This window comes from Nannospalax galili, unplaced genomic scaffold (genome assembly GCF_000622305.1).
Source record: "Nannospalax galili isolate Female #2095 unplaced genomic scaffold, S.galili_v1.0 scaffold75, whole genome shotgun sequence".
NCBI classification, from domain to species: Eukaryota; Metazoa; Chordata; class Mammalia; order Rodentia; family Spalacidae; genus Nannospalax; species Nannospalax galili.
Window position 1 is genome coordinate 4,751,307 of NW_008339433.1, and position 18,658 is coordinate 4,769,964.

Below are 18,658 nucleotides of genomic sequence, written 5' to 3' on the forward strand. Positions count from 1 at the left end.
TTAAATTTTTATTTATTATTTTTATTTTATGTGTGTGCATGTATTGCCTGCATGTAGGTAAGTGCACCTGTGTCGTGCAATGGCCCTGGAAGTCAAAAGAGGTTGTTGGATCCCCTGGGACTGGAGTTACAGACAGTTGTTAGCGGCCATGTGGGTGCTGGGATTCAAACCCAGGTCTTCTGCAAGAGCAACCAGTGTTCTTAACCGCTGAGCCATCTCTCCAGCCCATCTAAATTTTCATATAGACACTGAAAGTTAGGCAAAATCCTTCAACTCTCTTCTTTCCTCAGTCATACCACTCCACACAGTAGTGACAACATAACGTGACCAAAATTTTCTAAAAACTTCTAAATGATACTTGAACAACTTTGGAGTTGAGCTTTAGTGATTGATTGAAATATGATGAAAAACTTTATAATGGATGATATGGCATCACTTTTTTAAAAGAAATATAAATTTCAAACACTTCCCTGATACGAAAGAGGCAAAATAAATTTTAAAAGGCTGTACCTCAGCACTCCAAGAACCTGTTTCTGTCTGGGACACTCGGTATGTGTAAATGAAGCCTTGATACCTGTGAGAAAATAAATTTCCATTACTGAAAGTTTCCAAAAGAACAAAGGATGTTCTAAACTTGAACTTGCTTTTTCCTTTAAAAATTACATATACTCGATGGGAGTTGGGGAGGGAAGGACATGCAGGGGACCATGGGGGTGTGGGAGGAGGGAACTCAGGAGAGGGGGGTTGAAGGAGGTGGGTGTTATCGGGTTGAGGGTGGGAATAATGGGGCACTTGGACTGCAGAGGGAGGAAGGACATTGGACAGGGAGAGAGAGGAGAGATGACTGGATCATGGGTAGTGTGGGAAGACAGAGGGAATTGTGATAGCTTGGAAACCCCCTGAGAAATACACATAAGGTGTCTGAACATCAGGGCAAGAGTATGCTTGGGGGCTGTATGGCAAGGAGCATGGTGTCAGACAGGAGAGTGATTTGAGTGATTTGTCAAAGTAGTCTAAAGAGACTCCCCAAATAACAGAGGCTATTGCCAGAGCCTTTGGTTATCTCCCAGAACTCAAAATTAAGACCCTACTGCTGAAGACAGGTCATAATTCAGACACAGGACTTGAAGCAATGAAGCAGGAACTGACCTGGAAGCCTTCTCCCTGAAGACTAGCTCTCATAGTTCCAGAGGATACTATGCAAGCTGCTAAGGAAGAAAATCAATCAACGGTCCAACCCAGTCCTAAAGCCAAATAAATATAACGACTGGTGCAGCAAAACACCTCTATTGGTGCAGTAGTGACATGGACATGGGGGGGGGGGCAATCAACAACTATCTAATTGAACTTAAAGCCATCTTGACAGGAGTGAACTTATGGGTGGCACTGTAATTATAGCCAAATATACGTGGCTAGAGAGGTCATAGACCCTAGAGAAAACCCTATCTCTGCAATATCTCTAGACAAAATGAAATTTCTTAGCATATGCTAAATATGGATCTTTATATTTTACAGACAAGTACACCATTCATCAAAGAAGCTCTTTTGCAGCAGAGTTCCACAAGTGGTTACTGCAGAATTCCATAACTGGTCACATACAGAGAATGCACATCTGAGTGATGTTCGGTCCTATATGACATATCTACAGTGAAACTTCTACACATAAAACTCAAGGAATATAGTGGAACAGGGGGTGGAGAGAATACTGATGCATCCCTAAACTCTCACCAGCAAAGCTTCTTTATACAACAGAGTGAGATGCGCATAGAAGGCCACAACTGGTTAAGTTTTAGAGAATAAGAGACTGCGGAGTGTGTGTCCTTGGATACGATTCCTATATTATTCTTCACCCACCCACAACTCAGGGACCATCATGGAAGAGGGGGGTAGAAAGATTGTAAGAGCCAGAGGTGGGTCATGAACATAAGGAAACAGAGACTTTCAGGCCACTAGAAGCTTGCACATGTGAACTTGTGGCAATGGTGGCATCGATCACAGGACCTACACCAACTCAATCAGACAAGGGCTCAGAGTGGGGCAAGGGAAATGAATGGCGAGCCACCCCTAGCCTGGTAATTATTGGACACTGATCACTACTGGGAGAGTAGGCCTTAATTGCAATCTCTAGATAGGCTAACCAGACTCCAGTGAATGAATTTGCAGCAAAGGACATCTGAGTACAAATTCTTGACTGGATAGAACTTAACATGTATGGTGGAATACATGAGGTCCGGTGGGGGTGGGGGGTAAGGGAGACATGGATGGGGAGGGGGGTCTAAATTTGACTACAAAATGTGGTACAAAATGTACAAAGCTCAATAAATTTTTTTAATTACATATACTCAGTTCATGTGAACAGCTCCCTGGCAGTCAGAAGAAGCAAAGTTAGTGGGTTTAACTTGCTTACATTTTATGTCAACTCAATCACAGCTTCCAGTGACTTCTTTTTCTTAAATGTGTGAATTAATACACCTAAGGATTTGCCTAGTAGAAGGACTGGACAACAAAAAACTAGATATGCTGTAATTGACAAAAAACATAAATTATTAAATAGCTTTAACAAACCAGAGTCTTACTAATTTTTAGTACACAAAGAGTCTTAAGCTAAAAACATTTGACTGATATAATGCAATACAAGATCCAGTTAAATTAATAGTAATATTCATAATATTAATTATTAAAGTAATAAAAATATATACTTCTATGAAATATGACTATTCTTATGATATTACTGTTATAAATACTAATATATTACTACTATACAACTCCATAAAATTATAATATAGTAGTAACCATAATTTGGATTTTAAAAGTACTTTACTACGGAACATATGCAGTCTTTTAAATAATTAAATTCTGTCATCCATAGAAATATGGACAGAACTGGAGGGCATGAGATTAAATGAAATAATTCAGGCACAGAAAAACAAAAACCGTACAGTCTTCCTTATGTGTGGAAGTTAAATGTTGACCCCAAAGAAGAATAGAATGCTGGTTACCAGATTCTGGGAAGTGAGTGGAGGAGATTCATTGATACAGGATGCTGATAGATAGGAGGAATCAGTTCTAACGCTCTGTACCACGATGGGATACCTGTATCTGGCAACAACTATAATTATGTATTTTAAGATTGCTAGTGAAGAGAATTTAGAACATTACCAACACAAAAAATGATAAATGTCTGAGGTAATTAATATGCCAGTTGCCCTGATCTCATCGTTAAATATTATATACATGTATTAAAATATCACACTGTATACCATAAGTATGGAAAATTATATATCAATTAACATCTAAAAATTAGTGGAAAAAAACAAATGTAGTAAATACTTGAAAGCAGTTTGTCCTTTTAAATGCAGTAAATGTTGACCCCCATTATACGGTTTCTAGGCATGTTGTCTATCCATATAATTGAATTAAGCTGTATGCCTCGACTCTTCTCCTTATTTTCTTAAATTCTGTTTATTGTTTTTCATTTATTTTATGTGTATGAATGTATTGCCTACATGTATGTGAGTCTACTCGTGCCATGCAATGCCCAAAGAGGTCAGAAGGAGGCACTGGATTCCCCTGGAATAGGAGTTACAGATGGTTGTTAGCCAGTTAGCTGCCGTGTGGGTGCTGGGAATCAAACCTGGGTTCTTGGCAAGAACTGCCAGTGCTCTTAACCACTGAGCCATCTCCAGCCCCCACAACTCTTCTCTTTATTTCTTTTTGAGATACAGTCTCACAATGTAGCCCTGCCTGTCCTGGAACTCAGAATGTAGACCAGGCTAGCCTCAAACTCACAGAGATCTCTTGCCTCTGCTGGAATTAAAGGTATACATCACCATGCCCACCTTATGTTAAGACTACTTAGAATACTATAGAATGGGTGTTTTAAACCACAACAATAAAAGTATAGTTCTCATATTTCTGGAAGCTAAGTTCAAAGTCAAAGTAAGAGCAAGGGAGGTTTCATTCTGAGGTCTCTTCTCTTGACTAGTGAACACCAGAAAAAATTCCTGCTCTTGTGAAGTCACCAATCGTATTAGACTGGGATTCTGTTTACATTTATTTACTTATTTATTTATGTATTTGAGACCAGGTCTATGTAGCTCAGGTTAGTTTGGAGCTCGTGATCATCCTGCCTGAAGTCTAGGATTATGGGCATGCATCACTATACCTGGGTAGAGACCTGGCTCTTAGGATATCATTTAACCTTACTTAACTTCTAGAGATCTTATCCCCAAAAACATTCATGTCAGAAATAAGGCTTAAACTTATTTGAAGAGTACACAGCTTAGACCAAATAATTCCATTCGTGGCCCCTTATTTTTATTCCATATAAATAAATGAGAATTTTCCACATTTTCCAACTCTGGTTGTTCTTTTGCTTAATTATTCCTCCTTCAATTCATTTCTCTTTTTTATATTTTACTATTAGCAATCTAGAAGAACCAAGCCATTCCTTCAAAGCTTTGCCTAGAAATCTCCACAGCTAGGTTAATGGTGGAGATTTAGGCCCAGTGGCAAATTGCTTGCCTAGCATGGGTTCAATCATCAGCATCATAACAGGAAATGAAAAGAAATATAAGCTAAATATCAACTTTCATTCCTCACAAATACTATCTTCCACAAAAACTAGAACAGAGTTTAGCCAAGTTCTTTGCCAGTTTATAACAATGATCACCTTTCTTCCAATTTCCAGTAATGTTCATTTCATTTGAGATCTGAGATCTCACAAGAATGATCTTTAACATTCATAACTCTACCAACATTCCACTAATGGAAATATACCACAGGGGCAGCATAAACCTCAAAATTCCTCCAACTTCTACCCATTACCTAGTTTCACATGTCTTTGGGGTTTCTTATAGTAGCAACTGATTTCTCAGTATCTGTATTCATCTATTTGGGTTCTCATAACAAAATGCCATGAGTGGATGGTTTCAACAGGAGAAAGTTACTTCTCACAATTCTAGAAGCTCTAAGTCCACGTTCTAGATGCCACAGTGGTTTCATTCTGAGGGCTCTTTGTTTGGCTTATAGGCAGCCACCTACTTTGTCTGGGCTTATATGACATTGTTTTTGTGCATGTTTTTTCTCTTCTTATAAATCCACTAATCCTATCAGATTATAGCTCTATCCATATGAACTCACTTAATTTTAAATTCTCCCTATAAGTCCTATCTCTAAATACAGACACACTGGGGTAAGAGCTTCAATATATGAATTTTGGAGGGACACAATTTACTCCATAGTACATGCATTATCTCCTTTGGACACTCCAACAGTCATATGACCTCTGTGTGGTAAAATCTCTTTTATACATGAGAAACTGAAACTTCCAGTTGTGAAATAACCAAAGCAGAACAGAGGTTAAGCATCAAAACTGTGATCCAAATCAAGCACGTTTGATTCTACAGCCTCAGCTCTTGATCCTCATATGATAATAGATGTAAATTTCTTATATTTTAGTATACATGATAATGCTACTTAATTTGCTTGATAAACTTTTAGATTTTTTGTGAGTTTTGTACAATTCATTTTTATTGTATTTCAATCCTCTCCCCATCTGCACTCCCTTACTACCCCTACCCAATTACAGACACAGACACAGACACACACACACACACACACACACACACACACACACAAAGGCCTATAGAATCAAATTTGTGCCCCCAAATGCCGTTTGGTGTGGGTTCATCCCCTGGAGCCTACTCAGTGTACCGAGAGTCTCACCCTTAAACAAGACTGATTCTCCCCCTCCCAGCAGCCATCAGTTGCCAATGCTTCCTCAGGCAGGGTTGGGGTTTCTTACCCACTTACCCACGTCTATGCTGAGATTTTGTTGGGCTTGAGCTTATGTAGGACTTGTGCATGCTGTCACCATCATTGTTGAGTTCATATGAGTAACTGGCCAGCTATCTGGAAAACTCTATTTAAATCCTTGTGGTCATTCAGGACCTCTGGCTCTTACAACCTTTCTGTCTGCTCATCCCCAATGATCTGTGAGCTTTGGGAAGAAGTTTGGATAGAGGTGTCCTATTTAGGGATTAAGCACTCTGCAGCCTCTTATTCTCTGCACATTGGCCAGTTGTGGTTATCTGTGTTAATCACCATCCACTGAATAAGGAGGTTTCTCTTCATGACAGCCTTAATAAACTTTTTAAAATACTTTATTAGTTCAATTTATTTTAGCTGGTACACAAAACTACAAATTTGCACATATTAATGAGGTAATATATTTTGATGCATGGATATATTGTAGTATGTTTACTTCGGGACAAATACACTTATCTCTTCAAACATTTATCATTTCTTTGTGATATGAACATTCAAATCCTATCACCTAGTTTTTTGAAATCCACACTACATTGTTGTTCTCAGTCACCACGCTCCTATGCATAAGCACATTCTTGCTCCTATCCTAACTGTAACTTAGTGCATATTGATCTGCAATTCCCCATCCGCATCCACTGCTCTACTCTTAATCTCTATAAGAACAATTTTCTAGTATTCCACCTGTAGTACTTGGTACATGTAGTACTTGGTTTTCGGTGCCTGGCTTATTTCCTGTAACATAATGATTTCTACTTCCATATACATTCTTGCAAATGAACAGAATTCTACTCTGTACATGTATTTATTTTTTTAAATCCATTCCTCAGTTGATGAACTCTCAGGTTGTTTCCATTTCTTGGCTATTGTGCATTGTGCTACAATGAATATAGGCGATCATGTATGTGTCTCTTTGACATACTGATTTCATTTCCTTTGAATATATCCCACCCAGGAGTGAGATGGCTCTATATTCAATTTTTTGAGGATGTTTTGTGCTGTTTTCCACAATGGCTGTCCTGATTTATATTTCTTTTAATAGTGTTCACTATTTCCCCTTCCCCATATCCTTGTTATCTTTACTCTTTGATAATAGTCATTCTTAGTGGAGTGTTATAACTATCTTATTGTGATTTTTCACCTGTATTTCACTGATGATCAGTGAGGTTGAACATTTTTCCATAATTTTCTTTTTTAAATAATTATTTTTATTTTTAATTATGTGTATGTTTGTGTCTGTGTGTGGATCTGTGCATGTATGAGTGGAAGTGCCAACAGAGGCCAGAAAAGGGTATCCGATTTCTTGGAGCTGGAGTTGCAGGTGGTGGTGAATCACCTTACATAGGAGGCCAAACTCAGGTCCTCTGTAAGAGCTGCAAGTACCCTTAACAGCTGTTATCTCTCCAATTCGTTTTCATTTCTTAATAAACATTTCCTTCATAGAAAAGTTAAGTAAACTTTGTACTGGCATCTTTCAAATTTGGATTTGAATGTCATTCTTTGTGGTCTTATTTAATATATTTGTTGTTGCTGTTCTTAGACACAAGATTGGATCAATAGAGATCTTTGGTTAGGAAATATACTCAGCTATTTAAATCACTGTGTATAAACTTAAAAGAACTGATGATCTAAAGTCTTAGAAAGAAAATGTTATGCTTAGGTCATTGATCACATTCCCATTAACTCTCTTTATAATTAAAAAGGCTTCAAATATTTGAATTAAAATGTTATACCTTTAATCAATATCCATCAGTACTGATTACCTAAAGAACTAAACAAAATATCTAATACACTCTAATCAAGTTCAAATATTTGCTTTGGAAAATTGAACAAAAGGCCAATTTAAACTTTGATGTGATCACAGAAAATGTTTCATTTTTTTTGAAGATTGGCCAGAATATTTGAATAATATATAATATAGAATAGCTTACTACATGCTTACATGTAATGTGGTGAATAAATATAAAATATTTCATTATTCAAGTCTTATTTTTAAGCAATTTAAATCTGCCTTAAAGCATACTGATTTCATACGTACTCTACAGGGAACAAGTCAAGAACCTTGATTTCCATTTTTCACCATGGGAGCTTGAAACATAGGGTTAAAGGGAGTGTCTTAAAGCCATGCAGTAAAACAGAGACGGAAGCTAGGAACAACATAGGTCCTTAGTTCCATTTTCCTACAGGAAGAAATTAATGGGTATAATTTAGTAACATTAAAGGTGATGTAGTAATAACACTGTTTAAAATATCAGCAACAGGGCTAGGGAGCTAGCCCAGTAAAGTGCTTGCCTGCAAGTAAGTGAGAGGACCTGAGTTCAATCCCTAGGACCCATATAAAATACCAGGCATGGTCACACACACTTGCGGTCCCAGCACTGGGGAGGTACAAACAGGATGCTCTCTGGGGATGGCTGGACAGACAGCTTAGCCTACTTGGTGAGCTCCGGGGCAGTGCGATTACATGTCTCAGAAAAAAAAAAATGAATGAACAATGAAGATGACTCCTGAGTAACAACACCGAGGGTTGTTCTATAGCTTCCACACAAATGCACACACACTCCTGCAAGCACATGCACACAAACACATACATATATACATAAACACATGAAAAAAAACTCAGCCATCTAAGCCAAATGGTAAGCAACCTGCTTCCCACATTCTAAAGCAATGAGTATCTAATTAGGATTAGATACAATTAATCTGTCTCCTTCCTGTCATTCAGCTTCATTTAGTAAACACAAATGAGTATGTTTTTAAAATTGTTGCCTAACGAATCTGATCTTATCTTACTTTCAGTTAAGCAGCAGGAACCTGAGTACCACTTCAAAAGTTCTTACCTTCTCTGGTCTCCAAACAAGCTGGTGTCAATGGCACATCAAATTTCTCATGACTAATGCATGTAATATTAGCAATAGCCCCACCCTAACTCCTTGAATTCTGAATGAACAAAAGGTTATTCGCTTTTCAAATAAACCAGTAGTGCATGACTTCTGCTTTTAAGTCACAGAACTTACTGACTAAGGATCCCCTGTACACAACTCTTATCATAATGTAGCATGGATGGAAGAGATCTAAAACAGAACAACTCAAATTGCATCCCTAGGGTAACTGCATTGACATCACCTAGGAGCATCTGAGAAATGTAAAATCTGAGGCCCAACCAAGACCTGCTGAATCAGAATCTGCATTTTAATAAGATTTCCAGGTGATTTGCACAAACAATAAAATCACAGAGAGGCAGATTAAAATGCAACATACAATAGTGTGCGTAAACCATTTCTCCCCTTTTCCCTACAACATTTCAATTTTTCATACCTTAAATTGTAAAACAGTAATTTTAAAATCTAAATGTAAACTAAAATACTGAACATGCTCTTTTAAGCCATAAATCTGTTCTGTCTATAGAAAAATCACTATTATAAGGAAACAAGCTGGCAAGTTATAATAGAGGCTGGGAAGTCATGCATACTTTTGACCAAATAACCTTGTTTATCTTCATACAGTCCAAGGAAATAGGCCAAAAGGAAAAGACAGCTTGGCAGCAACTTCACAGTATGTTTTTAATAGTAGAAAAAAATGGATTTAACCTAAGTACCCCAAACAAGGAACAATTACTCAAAATCAGGGAATCATTTTATGACTGCAAAAAAATAAGTGATTAAAGTAAAAATAGAAACAATCGAATTACATCAAAATAAAATGATTTCTCAGAACCAGAGAACTAATCAACAGAGTTAGAAGCCTGTCTGCTGAATGGGAAACAGCATTTGCAAACCATGAATCTCATAAGAGTTACTATCCAAAATATGTATGGATTTCGAAAAACTCAATAAGAAAACAACGTGATTAAAAATGGTCAAAGAACCTGAATAGACATTTTGCAAAAGAAGACATACAAATGGCCAATGCGTACATGAAAAAAAATGCTCATCATCACTAACCATTAGGGAAATGCAAATTGAAACCACAGCGAGGTATCACTTCATACCAGTTAGAGTGGCTCTTACCAAAAGGATGAAAGATAAGTACTGGTGAGGATGTGAAGAAAAATACACTTGTACACTGTCAGTGGGAATGTAAATTAGTACAGTGATTATGGAAAACAGGAAGAAGGTTCTTCAAAATCTAAAAATAAAAATATTTATGACTCAACAATACAATTACTCAGTATATAGCCAAGAGAAATTTAAAGAAAAGAGACATCTGTATTCCCATATTCACAATATACAGGAATAGGAATCAACCTTACTGTCTAACTGTGAGTGAAAAGATAATGTGATGTATACATATATATACATGTTGTCCTTCGTATGTGGAATCTAAATTTAAACAGGAAATTAGAAATGAAGCTATATGACAAGAGGAAAAGGACCAGAAGGAGGGGAGGGGAAACAAAGTAATGGAGGAGATGATCATAATCAAAATGCACTATATATGTAACAAAATAAGATAATGACCCATTGTCTTATGTTAATTAAAAATGAATGAAAAAGAGAATTTGACATATACACACAATGAAGTACCATTCAACTTTAACAAGAATAAAATCCTCCATTTTGATAACATGGATGAACCTGGAGGATAGACATTATGTTAAGAGGTAAGCCAGGCAGAGAAAAGCAAATATTGCAAGATTTCACTTATGAGGGGAATCTAAGAACACTGAATTCACAGAAGTTGAGTATGTTTTAGCTTTGCAAACCGCAAATCATAAAAATGTAATTCATCTTTAAAAATTGCTACATACCTCTGACTCCCTCTATTAATACTGACAAACTTAGAAAATAGAGTAATTTTCATTTCCTTCCCCAATAAAAAGATGATTTTAGGAATTGATGATAAGCCTAGCATTCAGAATTTAAGCTGAAAAAAATCTAGAAAAATGAATAATTGGTAGAAAACAGAAAAGTGTGGTGCACTCCTTTAATCCCAGCACTCGGGAGGCAGAGGCAGGCGGATCTCTGTGAGTTCAAGGCCAGCCTGGTCTACATAGTGAGTTCCAGGCCACCTGGGGCTACTGGGAGACTCTGTCTCAAAAAAAGACCAAAAAAAAGTTATTGTCATTAATTTTCTTTTTTATACTTTATTTATTATTTTTATTTTATGTGTATGAATGTATTATGGCCTGTATGTGTGTAAGTGTGTCCATGTCATGCAATGCCCATGAATGTCTGAAGTCATCCCTGGAACTGGAGTTATGAACAGTGGTTAGCTGTCATGTGGGTGCCTGGAATGAAACCCAGGTCCTCTGCAAGAGCAGCTAGTGCTCTTAACCACTGAGCCATCTCTCCAAATTTTTGAAGGACACTGCAGGTTCAATAATGATGACTTTGTATAGGACACTGTTCCTTTGGATGTAAAATATTCAAAATTTAGCACAGCCAGGTATGGTGACTCTTGCCTGCCATCGTAGCATTTGGGAGATGAAGTAGAAGGATCACTATGAGTTTAAGGTCAGTTTGGCCTATAAAGTGATTCCAGGCCAGCCTGGGCTACAGTGTGAGATGCTGTCTCAAAAATTTCTACTCCCTAAGAAGCCCCAACTTTAGCTGAGGAACTATTGGCAACTGATTTACTGCTGGATGAGGGAAAGTTGGTCTTCTTTCAGGGAGTGATGCTAGATAGACTGATCAGGCTCCAGTGAATGGACTTATACTGAGTGACACTTGGGGACACAAACTTGACCTGATAGGTCTTAACATATATGACAGAATTAATGAATTTTCTTTGGTCTTAACTTCATTCTTTCAGAGGGGGTGTGGATTTTCAGAATAGTCATTCAATTTCAAGAGTAATGGTAAAACTATGTAATGATCCTTTTATTACCACTATCTATTGTTAAGCCTGGGAAAAAGAAAATTTGAGGAACTTGACCAAGGTAAAATACTAGTTAAGAATCCGAGCTGCTCTGTACACCCAGAGGGTCTAGCTGGAAGGTTTCAATTCAGTCTTCACTGCATGATGTATCACTTGGACTAGAGAAAACAAATTAACAGCTTGGTCTTAAAGGCAATCTCAGAAATGTAATTATCAAAAAGATGGCAAACCCGTTAGGACATAAGGCTTAGAGTTGTCTACTAAGGGAGAAGGAGGAGAGGCAGCTGAAGAAAAAGCAGTCAGGGATAGCCCTGGAGGAGAGGGCACAGTGGTCACCAAAACTCTTCAACTAAATGACAGCTTCAGACAAATTTTACAGCTTCAATTTTCCATTGTTAACCAGGGACACAATTTAGCATATGTGTCTGCGAATTGCCCATTTAGTGGTTGCTGTGTGGCAATTTTAATACTAGAATTGTTTTCAGGATCATTCTGCTATTAATCAATTTTACACAGAAATTCCAAAGTAATTTTGGTTATCCAAGTTATCATGAAGATGTGGTACCAATACACATATCCAATAGAATTTCAAACTAGATGTCCAGACAAGAAAGATGGCTCAGGGAATGAAGGTACTTGCCACCGTGCCTAAGGATCTGAGTTCAATTCCTGGGAGCCACATAGCGGAAAGAGAGAACAGATTCTTTCAAGTTGCACAGTGGCATGCATGTGCTCCCACACAAACATGAGTTAATAAATGTAATTTAAGATTTTTAAATACATGTAAATTAACGTGTGATTTCTCATTAAATTACGTTAAAGTCTTAAATGCATTGCCACACGCCTCTTGCCACATTGTTCCCCTCTATTACAATTGATAAGCTGCATCTTATTTATTTTGTTAATCCTCTGTTTCTTGAATTCAGTTGTTTGGTAGGCACTGTATTTCCATTCATCCCCTTGAAAACTTGTCAAAAGAATAACTCCTTTTTGTCACATGACATCAATATAGGTCCTTGAGGCTAAATAATTGTTATAGCATTTTTCTCTTCCCAATCTTTCATCAAAGAAGCAGCAAGTCAAAGGCATACAGAGGTATACTAATTATGGAAATATGTAACATTTACAAGTTAATATCTAAACTCATTTCAATTCATTTTCCTCTTATAATGAAGCAATGCCAGTGGATCATCAGGACTTGCCCAATGGCTATGTATATGGCAATGAGAAGTGAAGAAATGTGAGGGTATATATGCACCTCAATGCAAAGAAACAGTATACCAAGAAAACTGGAGCAAATATAAACATATATATATATATATATATATATATATATATATCCCCTAACAAAAGCATTCCTTATATCGGGTAAATACAAGAAAAATTCATAAAACCAAAGTTTTCCTATGCAACAGAAAATACAGTGAAAAGATTCTATTTGTTGTAATAAAAACATTTTCACACACAATAATGAGAAATACACTTAGCAAGGATGTGCAAGACCTACAGAAAGAAACCTACAAAATTCTATTGATAGCTGTTAACGAAAAATAAATGGGAGGGGGAATGAAGAGATAGCTCACTGCTTAAGAGCACTGACTGCCCTTGCAGAGGACCCGGGTTTGATTTTCAGCACCCACATGGTGGCTAACAACCATTGTAACTCCAGTTTCAGGGGATCCAACACCCTCTTCTGATCTCTGTGGACGTTGCACAACAGAGGTGTACTTACACACAGGCAGACAATACACTCATGCACATAAAATAAAAAATAATAAAATAAATTTTAAAAAACAAAATAGTAAAAAGAAAAATAAGCAGGGAGACATATCATGTCTTTGAAACAGAAGACTAAAATCTTCAAAAATGACAATTTCTCCTTAGTTATTTTATTGAATGTAATCACAATGGGATGTGTTTTTAGAATTGCATGTGTGAGTATTGTCTTTGCATTATTTCCACCCCTTCCAGTCTCCTTCCAACTCCTCCCATGCCCCTCATTCCCTCACAATTTCTTGACCGCTTATTTGGTTGTTATTCTTATTTGATTATTGTTATTATTACACACGCACACACACACACACACACACACACACACACACAGCACTTAGCCCATTTAGTGTTGTCCTCTGTACCTATACCTGGAAAAAACTGATTTTTCCCTCCCTCAGCATGCACTGATTGCCTGTAGCTCTTCATCTTGAAGTGAGATCCCATGAAATTCTCCCCGTCCACTTTGACATGTCAACTATCCCCAATGGGATGTTTTTGTTGTTTTTTTGGTGTTGGTGTTTTGTTTGAGGTTTTGTTTGATTTTGGTTTGTTTGTTTCTTTCTTTCTTTGAGGCAGGGTTTCCTGAGTGGCCCCATTTGGCCTGAAACTCGACATGTAGACCAGAATGGCCTCCATCTCACAGAAATCCATTTGCCTCTGCCTCTCAAATGCTGGGATTGAAGGTGTATACCACCACACTGGGCTCCAATGGGTTTTGAGTTTTACAATATTATTTTAGATTTCATGACAAAGAATGAATAAGAATACTGAATAACCTTCTATTATATTTCAACATTATAGTGTACTAATTCTATTGATAAAAGAATAAGTAGATCAGTTGGGCTAAATAGTCCAGAAACAATAACAGTTATATATTCAGTTCTTTTAATACATGATAATGTAGGCTGATAAATAAAGACGTTCTATTTAGTAAATTACATTGGTCAATTGATAGTTTCTGGAAACAGCTCAGATAATTTATGCATATAAAAATAAAATTCAAAGTGTAATTAAAGAGTACAATATAAATTAACAAGACAATATTTAAAACAAAAACAGTGAAGTTTTATGACATCTCTAGAGGAGAAAGGATACCTTAAAATCATTTGTTAAAAGATTACAAAGGGGTCCATTTTTTCATACTAAATGGGAATTACAGCAAAATGTAATAACACAAGAGGATGTACATGTTCCAAAAGCCGTTCATTGTCTTAGAATACAGAAGAATGCCACAGGGCATCATTCTAAAGACAGGAAGAGAACTCTCTACTCCATTTTCTGTTACGTCAGGAGAAGGTTTTCGTGGAGAACTAAGTCAAAAAACTGCATTTGTTCAACATTCACCTTCAGTAAAAACTGAAATGGGTGCAAATTTCTACCTGCCTAAATTAATACCCCACGGGACTCTGCTCTATCTGGTCAAAAAGCTAAAGGCAACCTCTTTTCAATTCAATCAATGTTTTGCAACAGAGAAACAGAAAATATTTCTGTTTTGTACATATATATACAAAAGCCCAGAGAATTTGAGTGACATCCCTAAGGCCCACATGTTGACTTCCTCTTAGTCCAGCGCTCTTTGTAATAAAGAATACAATACACCTTAACCGCTCATTCGTTAAATTATTTGCTGAGTGCCTATTATGTGCCAGGATATTTTTCTGGTACTGGAGACAACGTCTCTGCCCTAGCAGAGATGATATATTTGTCAGAGAGCCCAGATAGAAACACAAAGCAAACATTAGAAAGTCTAAAGTTCCTTGAATAAAATAATGGGACAGCAGCAAGGAGAGAGCATTCATTCTTGTTAGAATGATCAAGGAGTGCTGTTTAACATAGGTGAAAAATTCTGTCTTGGAACCAGGCTTAATGACTATCAGGAATGAGCAGGTGACAGAAGTGTCATTCTTGAGTGTATTTTGTCACGCACTGTGTCTCCAGCTCTCTTTCTCCTCCCTGTTGAGGTTTCTTTTGATCCTGCATTTTACCTCTAGATTGTACAGCATGTACCTCATTTGTCAGTTTAACCTAAAACAACCCCCCTCACTCACCAACTTTCAGGCCTCCATTTTTTGATAAGAAAGAGACTAAGATTCCTAGTTGGCTTTCCCTGACCTTCCTGGAGGTCCACTTGGGAAAAAACAATGATGTAAGTCAAGCATAAAGATCTAAACCCAACGCTGGGGGGATGTAGGGCTCTTGCTCAGTGGCAAAACATTTGCCTGACATATATAAAAGCCTAAATTCCATCCCCAGCACTGAAAAAAAAAGCTTGTTTTTCCATATGTTTGACTTGAAGCTTGTATGATAAATGTATTTAGCATAATCTGAAAACTGCCACAAATAAGGCTTGGCCATTTTACAAAATGAATATACAATGAAAATCATCTCACACCAATTTCAATATCTTTCTTTTAGTATTTCAAAATTTTTGCAATGTATCATCACATAGAGAGAATTTACTATCAAGTGTTTTCCTTTGTTTTGCTTCTATGTAGAATCTACTGTGCTTGACGGGGGAGGGTATTGGGGGAGTTTTTATCAGGCTTACAATAATGGGTGAACTAGGTCCTTCTGTAAAAATGCCTCCATAAGTACCGAAATAAATCATCCAAAGGAAAATAATAATATAATAAAGGTGTCAGTTTACATTTAGTAAACATTTGTTGTGTGTCAAGTCCAATGCTCACTTTTTCATACGCACGGAGGCTTTTAATCTTTGCAGTCAATGGAATATGATACCCATTTAATAAATGAGAAAATTCAAGGACTAAGACACTGATTAGCTGAGGGGACAATCCTGGAATGTAACTACTGCAGGATTAGATCTCACATCTACTTGTCCCTAGAGGTATGGAGACAGGATGAGGGTGCATCTGATTGAAAATGGGACAACAGGTTGATAACCGTCTAGGCAAAGAGCAAAGCTGAATCATTACAAAGGTGTTTTTTACTCTGTGTCCTTTACAAGTATTGTCAGTCTTATCCTTTATCAGGGGTCCCACATTTTAAAACTCCTCACCCCTACCTCTTTTTAAAATATACTTTATTTGTTATCTTTATTTTATGTGGATGAGTGTATTGCCTGCATGTATGTAAGCCCGTGTCGTGCAATGCCCATGGAAATCAGAAGATAGCGTCAGATCCCTGAAACTGGAGTTACAGAGGGTTGTTAGCCACCATGTGGTGCTAAGAAGCCAACCCAGGTCCTCTGTAAGAGCAGATAGCACAGTTAACTGCTGAGCCATCTCTCCAGCCCCCTAACTAACTCATAAAGAAAGCTAACTCAGCAGCTGCAGAAAGCAAGTTTTACTCACACAAACACATCCCCCTCACTCTCCTGAGCTAACTGGTACAGCATTCTTTAAGCAATGGACTCCATTTCTTAGCTGGCCTCCTCTCCTGGAACTTGATACATGGCCATCCTTAAGCTGTCACTTCCAAACCTGTCTGTAGAGAGAGAGGGAGAAATGGGCCCTCCCTTCCCTCAGCAACTGGTGGCCCAAAATACAAACAGTCCACCATCCCAGGGCTCCACCTTCCTAGTATTATTACTCAGAGTCAAAGCAGAAGTCCAGAGTGTGGATTTTTCTCAGAGTGAAGGTAAATTTTAAGCCATGGTTTCCCACTCTGGAGGGCATTCTATGAATCTACTACAAAAGCACTGGTAAGTGCCAAGAGATGAAATCCCCAGAGAGGGACCTAGACCAAAGCACTGGCCACCACAGCTTTGGGCTGAATCTGAGGAAGCGTTGGGGCCATGAATGAGCGATAGAAGACTACTCCGAGTTCCTGCCGCCTGAGCTCCTGCGTGCCTTTGCCAGAAACTACCCATGAAATAAGCCTGTAGCCTCCTCGTCTTCCCACACCCATCCCTGTAAGCCGAGGCCACACATGCAACCAGGCTGCCACCACCACAGTATACTCACAAAACACACAGGCAGTATACTCCAGGGACACTCTCACTGTCCCTCAGTAGATAGCTTCCATCAAGCCCCGTGGCGAGCAGGAGCTTCTCCCCGGTCTCCCTGCTGATTTTGCCATGATACACAGTCACTGCATCCATGGCAGACTGTTGGATGGACCCAGAAGGTAAACGCTACAAAGGAGATGCCACTGCTTTTGCTATTGCTGCTCTTTCTGCTGCTGCTGCTGCAAGACACAAGTCAGCCACCTGACTCCCAGTGCAGTGCAGCCTGTACGAAAAAAAAAAAAAAGAGAGACGAGCGAGCGCCCTGAACAACAGGATGTTGTCTACTGCCTTAAAACTTCTTCTCACACTTCAATTAAAACAAGCTCAGCAGTTTATCAGCTTCAGATTTGCAATGGGGTTTAATCACCGGCTCTGCAACACAGGGTTTATAGGAAGGAGCGAGGAGGAACACTGGAAAGGTAGAACATTGTTAATACTTACGCTCTCTAGCAGTGCAGACAGACCTTAGGCGGAGATAAACTTCATCATGCTTTTGTTTTCGCGTCCTCCCTGCATCACTCAGAAACACCAACAATGACTTAGCTGAACTAGTATAGAAAAGAGTTGACGATGGAGGCAAATACTACATGTGAGGCAGAAACAGACTGACAAAGGATGAAAGGATAAAAACATTAAATCATTCAATACCAAGTCACTGGACATGACCCTGGAGTCTTCCACAGAATCCAAGTATTGGAGAACAGCGGGCTTTGGGCAAGGTCTTAACAAGATCTTGAAGAATCTTTGTTTTATCAATGCTGAAGATAGAATCCAGGACCTCACAAATGAAGTCCTCTACCACTAAGCCATATGCCTAGTTCTTTGAATAACCTTGGTCCCAAGCAAATATGTATTTTCCCTTAATACCTTGTCCAATATCCCAAAATACTAGTTCAGGCACAAAACTTGAATTGTGGTTAAAGCTAATCCAGACGGACTATCTGAAGAGTCTAAGATGAAAGAACAAATCCTTTCATTGGTGCTTTGTCTTTAAGCAGACGTCTATCTGCCCTTTGATATATGGGGCCCTGCTTGCAGCATTTTGGCCCTAAAACCTGTCTTAGATTATCTTGCAAGTGTTGATAATTGTAGCCTCTATTCTCTGTCGTTGATTTTCTACAATTGATGCTAAACTGTCATTTTTTAATCCTCTCCACCTTCATTTCATTCTCTAAAATAAACTGTTGATTCTATTTCAAAATTGGCTACATTAAATTTCTCTAAAGCTTCCTCTATTTTCTCCACAATAATACTATTCAATGCCTGAAG

The 18,658-nt window shown here is 38.0% G+C and overlaps 1 protein-coding gene across 2 annotated transcripts in view; it reads right to left on the minus strand.

The window, feature by feature from the left end:
- Positions 1–17,570, minus strand: part of Sh2d1a (SH2 domain containing 1A) — a 24,118-nt gene extending 6,548 nt beyond the window's left edge. For both annotated transcript variants that reach the window (XM_008833910.2, XM_008833911.2), the window contains exons 1-2: positions 17,346–17,570; positions 511–574 (exon numbers count right to left, since the gene is read on the minus strand). In XM_008833910.2, the coding sequence (XP_008832132.1) occupies positions 511–574; positions 17,346–17,482 (201 nt within the window). In that variant the 5' untranslated portion in view covers positions 17,483–17,570. The remainder of the gene's footprint in view (positions 1–510; positions 575–17,345) is intronic.
- Positions 17,571–18,658: the final 1,088 nt, after the last annotated feature.